General features: G+C 36.7%; 1 protein-coding gene across 1 annotated transcript in view; it reads left to right on the forward strand.

Annotated features, from left to right (window-relative positions):
• The first annotated feature begins 478 nt into the window (after positions 1–478).
• Positions 479–7,781, forward strand: part of LOC125314035 (disease resistance protein RPV1-like) — a 147,636-nt gene continuing 140,333 nt past the window's right edge. Inside the window, exons 1-3 of the mRNA XM_048275493.1 lie at positions 479–1,294; positions 4,091–4,402; positions 4,496–5,393. Of these exons, the coding sequence (XP_048131450.1) occupies positions 479–1,294; positions 4,091–4,402; positions 4,496–5,393 (2,026 nt within the window). The remainder of the gene's footprint in view (positions 1,295–4,090; positions 4,403–4,495; positions 5,394–7,781) is intronic.

Raw genomic sequence — 7,781 nt, forward strand, 5'->3', positions numbered from 1 at the left:
GAATGGGGCACGCCATGTAAAGCAACCACCAGCTTTTCCCACTTTAATTTTAGCATATATGATAATATATGGTGACATGACAAAATCAATTGCCTAAGTTTTCCAATCTATCCCTAGATTTATTTATTATTGTGTTCTCCATAGGTAAACAATATAAATTATTGTTGCCTCATATTTGAACTTGTCATATTTGACGGGTATGAAGCGAAGTTGGTGAACTCGGTTGTCCGAAAAGTGTTGAGCGAACTGAAGAAAAAGTTTGAGTTGGTTGTTTCTGAGAATTTGGTCGGAATTGATAGTCATGTGAAGAATGTTTTGGAATTTGTGGAGAACAAATCTCATACCACCCTATTTGTTGGCATCCATGGAATGGGAGGCATTGGTAAGACTACTCTTGCTAAAGCCATCTACAACAAGCTCTCCAATCAATTTGAGCATCGTAGCTTCATTGCTGATATAAGGGAATCATGGAAGCGTAATGGCATACATTACTTACGAGAATCAATTAATCTATGATATATTGAAGCGAGAAAATGAAGTTCGTAATGATGATGCGGGGACTAAGTTCATCTCCTCCAAGTTTAAAGGTAAAAGGGTCCTCATTCTTCTTGATGATGTGGACAATATTATTCAGTTGAAGTGTTTGGTTGGTAATCGTGATTGGTTTTCTTCGGGAAGTAGGATCATTATTACTACCGTAAATGAGAGGATTCTTGAAGAAGTTGGGGTGGACTACACCTACGACCATAAGGAAATGGATAAAGATCAATCTTTGCTCCTATTTAGCAAACATGCATTTCGAAAGGACTCTCCTCCAAGGGAACTTAAGGACCTTACTTGTGAAGTTGTATCCAAAACTGGAGGACTTCCTTTGTCCCTTGTGGTTTTAGGTTCATTATTGTGCGGAAAAAAGTTAGCATTACGGAGAGGTACAATAGAAAAGTTAATAAAAGTGCCTCCTAAGGAAGTGCGAGAGAAGTTAAGGATAAGTTATGAAGCATTAGACTATGAACAAAAACAAATATTTTTGGATATTGCTTGCTTTTTCATTGGCAATGACGGAAGAATTGCATCCTATATGTGGGAAGCTTGTCGGTTCTTCCCCGAGGAGGGAATTGAAGTATTGAGAATCATGTCATTAATAAAAATTGGAGATGATCATGAGTTTCGAATGCATGATCAACTGAGAGATCTTGGTAGGGAAATAGTTCGTGAGGAAAACCAGCGGGAGCCTCGGAATCGTAGCGAGTTATGGGATTTCGAGGAAGTCCAAAAAGTGCTAAAGGAAAATAATGTAACGGTTTGGTTTCTTTTGCTCACTTAGTCCATGTTCTCTTGTTAGAGTAATGTTGGTCCACTACTTAGTGCTTGCTCTAGTGAATAGAGAACCTTCGACTATTATTGCCCTCGAATGTTTCATTGGTGAAATTAGAAAGTACGGAGGTTGCTCTCTCTTAGTAAGTATTGTAGTGTTATCCGAGATTTTCCTTAAAGTGAATATTACGAAAGTATCTCCAAGAATGAGATACTTTCAATTTTTCTAGATAAATTATAGAGGTATTCAATTTTGGAAAGACCTTAAATTTCTATAATTGCTTCATTTACTTTTTTGACACATGCAATAAATAAATGAACTATGCTACTGTAAACCATAACTACTTACAATATATAAAGTATAAACCATAGAATTTTAATCTCTAGATGTTAAAATTTATATAATAGGATCAACGATGCCCACATTTCTCATGAAATTGTAGTCATTATCGCATAATGGAGAATGGAAGGGATACTTATTTTGTGTAATATTGCATTAGGAATTGCATTTACCAATATTAATAGGACAAGGACTCATTTATAACTTACGATAATAAATTAGGAACAGAAATTTCTTATATATATAATATGTGTACATATATAACATCAACGTATTTTATGCAATGACCATTAAAAAGAGAAATGTTTTTCTTTTTCGTAGTAAAAAATCCAAGACATAAATAATCAAATTCTATTTTTGTCGTAGATGCCGAAGGCTAGGCTTTAATGGTCAAGTTCAAAAGTTTGGGCTTATTTTCGGCATTTGGCCAAACTCTAGCTATCGATTTTTGGTGGTGAAAAATGTTACACACCACACAAAGAAATCTTGGAGATAGAGAAAGGTATCTTGATATTTTGAGAGGGAAGTTTATGTGGGAAATGACTAATCTTAGTAGATAACTTCTGTTGAAGATCTCTTTCTTTTTTTTTTTTTAAATAGTTACTCTTTCTTGGATTCCTTTTAAGTGTTGAGATCTAATTCTTTCCCAAATTATCAAGGGAAAGTGTCCAAAAAGTCTTAAACCTATTGCATTGGTGTCAATTTAGTCCTAAACTTTTTTTTTGTGCCAATTCAGTCCAAAACCTTTTACATTGAAGTCAATTCAATCCTAAATCTTTTATTAGTTCCATTTGAGTCCTAAACCTTTTGGATTGATGCCAATTCAGTCCTAAAATTTTTTTGTATTTGTACAAATCGAGTCAATCTAGTCAATTTTGACCCAAAATTGCTAATGTGGACGTCAATTGTCCTGCGTGGCATAGCCGTGGCCCGACGTGGACTTTTTTTTAAATGTTACTTATTATTTTTAATAATTGTTACTAATTTTTAATAATTTTTTAAAAATTATTTAAAATATTAAAAAATATCCACGTCGGCAATAGACGTCCATGTTTACGATTTTCGACTAAAATTGACCGAATTGACTCAATTTGTACAAATGCAAAAAATCTTAGGACTAAATTGGCACCAATCCAAAAGGTTTAAGACTTGTTTGGCACTAATAAAAATTTTAGGGCTGAATTGGTACCGGTGTAAAATGTTTAGGACTGAATTGGCACAAAAAAAAGATTTAGGACTGAATTGGCACCAATGCAATAGGTTTATGATTTTTTTGACACTTTTCCCCAAATTATCATGTCGTCCGCCTATGAGTATCCATGAAATCTTGTACAACATTGTGACTTACAACAACCAAATTTCTGGTTTGGAGAAATCCATGTATAGGTGAATATATATATATTGGTGTGAATGCTTACTACGCATTTGGTTCTCGGGGATAGGATAACTATTCTATTTTCAATCTATTCAAGAGGAAGCAATTATTCCTTCTTTTTCGTTCAGAAATGGGTTAGAAATTACTATTCTCTCGCAAATCAGGAATAGTTATTTCTGGGGGGCCAAGGAAAAGCTATTCCATATAGGGTTGTAGCCAAAAATAGCTTCAGCTTTTACATTTCAAAAATGCTTTGCACTTTCAACAATTAATTTTTTTCTATGTACGTCAAAGTTATTAGGGTCTATTTATTATATCTGTTATACTTGAGTAACTCAGTTATTTATGATTATGATTATATCAAATTTTAATCCATAGTTAAACTAAGATTTATGATAAAATGTTTAGTTTTAGAGATTTATAATATAACTGAGAAGTTACATATGGTTTTGAATATATCAAATTGTAATCCATAGTTAAACTAAGATTTATGATAAAATAATACGTTGTAGAGTATATTAATATAGCTAAAAGTATTGTATTAGCTATTTATAAGTTGAAAATATTTAATTAACAATATTTCAAGTTACTATTAGGAAAATAATAAATGCATAATATCTTAATATAACTACTATCACAGTATTCAGTTTCTTGTAATTAGTTATCACTCCAATGGGAAATAAGAGTACATGTTAGTTTTTGTATTAATAGCGTAAGTAGCACGGTACTGTAATATATAAGAAATTAATATAAAAATTGCAGAAAAGTTATATTTCTAGTAAAGTAGATTTTGAAAGATTTTATTCTGTATGTGCCATTACATCATAGTTCTTTTTAAGATCCGAATGCTTATGGCCGAATTTCAAAATGGAAGTTGACATCCTTCACTTTGTTAGCGTTAATAAATTCTAAATACTGCTTATTGTCGTAAAAAGAGAATCATATCTTCACATTAGTAGTCTTTTGAACACATTAATGCACGTCAATAGCAATATGAACAAAATTGTAGTACACCACTTTAGTTGGATATAGTACTGATGAACATTGGTTCTTGCTTATAGGGAACAGAAAAGATTGAGGCGATTATTCTGAGTGAAGGCAGCTCAAAAGTCTCCGGCAAAACAGCTGAGCGACATGGCGACATTTACACAGAAAAACAATTCAAGAATTTGACGAGTCTAAGATTCCTTCACATTAAGAGGGCACATCTCAGTGGAGATTTTAAGGACTCAATTGAGGGGTTAAGATGGCTTCGATGGCAAAAATGTCCCATGAATTTTGAAGTATACAATTTCCATGTTAAGGAATTAGTTGTACTCGAACTGTCAAAAAGCGAGATAAATGAGAAATGGAAAGGATGGAGTTCTTTCACGGTAAGAACAAGTCTTTTTTTCCCTCTTTTTATGCTTTCTTTTGAATCATAATTGCTCTAGACTAATCCCTTGACCATCATTTTTTTTTACCAGGTGGCAAAGAAGCTCAAGTTTCTCGACCTTACAAGTTGTCTGTCCTTGGAAAACACGCACTTCCTCTCAGCTTTTAAGAATTTAGAGGTTCTGATCCTCAATAGTTGTTGGGGACTGCAGCAAATTGACTCTTCAATTGGAGGCATGAAGGCCCTCCTTCGCTTGGAGTTGATCGGCTGTGACAACCTCATGGAGATTCCAGCAGAAATCGGTAAATTAAAAGCACTGGAGCAACTCCTTCTAGAAGATACTCAAAAACTTTCTGCATTACCGGACAGCATAGATTCTTTGCAGAATCTGGAAACTCTAAATATTTCTGGCAGTGGCATAAAAGAATTACCCAACGGTATTGGGAGGCTGAGAAAGCTCCGACATTTAGATGCTTCAAGGTGCAATAAACTGGAAGGGGTAATGCTAGAAAGTATAGGGTCTTTGGAGAATCTAGAAATTCTCAATGTTTCTGAAACCAGCATGAAAGAATTACCCATAGGTATTGGGAGGCTGAGAAAGCTCCGAGAGTTACATGCTTCAAGTTGCAGAAATCTGAAAGGGGAAATGTCAGAAAGCATGTGCAATCTTTCATCCCTACAACGCCTTGATTTTCTTGGCTGTATGGAGCTCCAATCGCTGCCAGACCTTCCTTCCAACTTAACATATTTGGGTGTCACCTGTCAAAGTCGCAAATTGCCTTCACTTTCCCACCTAACCCATCTCAAGGAACTACAAGTGAGTGAATGCAAATTTCTCGAGTGCATCCAAGAGCTTCCATCAGCACTATTAAAGAATTCAGAATGCTCCCAATGGACAGATGTTGAACAATCAGAATTATCGCAATCCCTAAACACTCCCTTCAAGTTGGAAATCTTGGAAGTCCGTCATTGTGAATCTATTGAAACACTGGACGTTTCACGGTTTATCCATCTAAGGACATTCTATGCTGGATATTGCAAGAATCTACTTGAGGTTCGAAGTCATAACAAATTGAAATATTTGGAAAGCTTGACTATCGCACGCTGTGATTCAATTGAACGGTTGGACCTTCCGAATTTCGAGAGCATGAAGATACTGGATGCTCGTGACTGTGATAACTTAGTCGAAATTCAAGGTCTCAATAGGTTGGAGTTCTTGGAAAGCCTGCATATCGCATGTTGCACTTCAATTGAAAGGCTAGACCTTCCAAAATCCGGGAAGTTGAAGAAATTAGAAGCTGGAGGCTGCGAAAACTTAGCTGAAATTCAAGGCCTCAATAGGTTGGACTTTTTGGAAATGCTAAATATCGAAGGGTGCACTTCAATTGAAAGGCTAGACCTTCCAAAATCAGGGAGGCTGAAGAAATTAGAAGCCGGACTTTGCAAAAACTTAGCTGAAATTCAAGGCCTCGACAAGTTGGAGTGTTTGGACATGCTAAATATCAAAGGATGCACTTCAATTGAAAAGCTAAACCTTCCAAAATCCAGGTGGCTGAAGAAATTAGAAGCTGGAAGCTGCGAAAATTTGGCTGAAATTCAAGGCCTCGATATGTTGGAGTTTTTGGAAAGGCTAAATGTCGAAGGGTGCACTTCAATCGAAATGCTAAACCTTCCGAACTCCGGGAGGCTGGAGAAATTAGAAGCTGGAGGCTGCGAAAACTTAGCTGAAATTCAAGGCCTTGATATGTTGGAGTTTCTGGAAATACTAAATATCGATGGGTGCACTTCAATTGAAAGGCTAGACCTTCCAAAATCTGGCAGGCTGAAGAAATTAGAAGCTGGAGGCTGCGATAACTTAGCTGAAATTCGAGGTCTCGATACGTTGAAGTTTTTGGAAATACTAAACATCGAAGGGTGCAATTCAATTGAAAGGACAAACCTTCCAAAATCCGGGAGGCTAAAGAAACTAGAAGCGGGAGGCTGCGAAAGCTTGGCGGAAATTCAAGGCCTTGATATGTTGGAGTTTTTAGAAATGCTAAAAATCGAAGGGTGCACTTCAATTAAAAGGCTAGACCTTCCAAATTCTGGGAGGATGAAGAAATTAGAAGCTGGAGGCTGCGGAAACTTGACTGAAATTCATGACCTTGCTAGGTTGGAGTTTTTGGAAATGCTAATTATCGAAGGATGCACTTCAATTGAAAGGTTAGACCTTCCAAAATCCGGGAGGCTGGAGAAATTAAGAGCTGGAGGCTGCGAAAACTTAGCTGAAATGCAAGGCCTCGATAGGTTGGAGTTTTTGGTAATGCTAAACATCGAAGGGTGTACTTCAATTGAAAGACTAGACCTTCCAAAATCTGGGAGGCTGAAGAAATTAGAAGCTGGTGGCTGCGGAAACTTAACTGAAATTCAAGACCTCGCTAGGTTGGATTGTTTGGAAATGCTAAATATCGAAGGGTGCACTTCAATTGAAAGGCTAGACCTTCCAAAATCCGGGAGGTTGCAGAAATTAGAAGCTGGAGGTTGCGAAAACTTAGCTGAAATTCAAGGCCTTGATAGGTTGGAGTTTTTGGAAATGCTAAATATCGATGGGTGCACTTCAATTGAAAGGCTAGACCTTCCAAAATCCGGTAGGCTGAAGAAATTAGAAGCTAGAGTTTGCAAAAACTTAGTTGAAATTCAAGGCCTCGATAGGTTAAAGTTTTTGGAAATGCTAAATATCGAAAGGTGCACTTCAATTGTATGGCTAGACCTTTCAAAATCCTGGAGGCTAAAGAATTTAGGAGCTGGAGACTGCAAAAACTTAGCTGAAATTCAAGGCCTCAATAGGTTGAAGTTTTTGGAAATGCTAAACATCAAAGGGTGCACTTCAATTGAAAGGCTAGACCTTCCAAAATCCGGGAGACTGAAGAAATTAGAAGCTGGAAACTGCGAAAACTTAGCTGAAATTCATGGTCTCGATAGGCTGGAGTTCTTGGAAAGCCTGAATATCGCTAGGTGCACTTCAATTAAAAGGCTGCTCCTTCCAAAATCCGGGAGTCTGAAGACATTATATGCTGGTTCATGCAAGGAATTAGCCGAAATTCAAGGCCTCGATGGGTTGGAGTTTTTGGAAGTGCTATGTATCGAAGGATGCACGTCTGTTGAAAGGCTAGAACTTCCAAAATCCGGCAGGTTGAAGATATTAGAAGCTGGAGGCTGCGAAAACTTAGCTGAAATTCAAGACCTCGATAGGTTGGAGTTTTTGGAACAACTGAGTATCATTGGATGCAAGTCACTTAAAACAATTCCAGAATTATCTGGGACACGGATTTATCAAAATTAAGAGAAGAAGCCCTTTGCATATCAAGGAACAGTTCTAACAAAGGTACATAAAGCAG

The sequence above is a fragment of the Rhodamnia argentea genome, chromosome 3 (assembly GCF_020921035.1).
Source record: "Rhodamnia argentea isolate NSW1041297 chromosome 3, ASM2092103v1, whole genome shotgun sequence".
Lineage (NCBI taxonomy): Eukaryota > Viridiplantae > Streptophyta > Magnoliopsida > Myrtales > Myrtaceae > Rhodamnia > Rhodamnia argentea.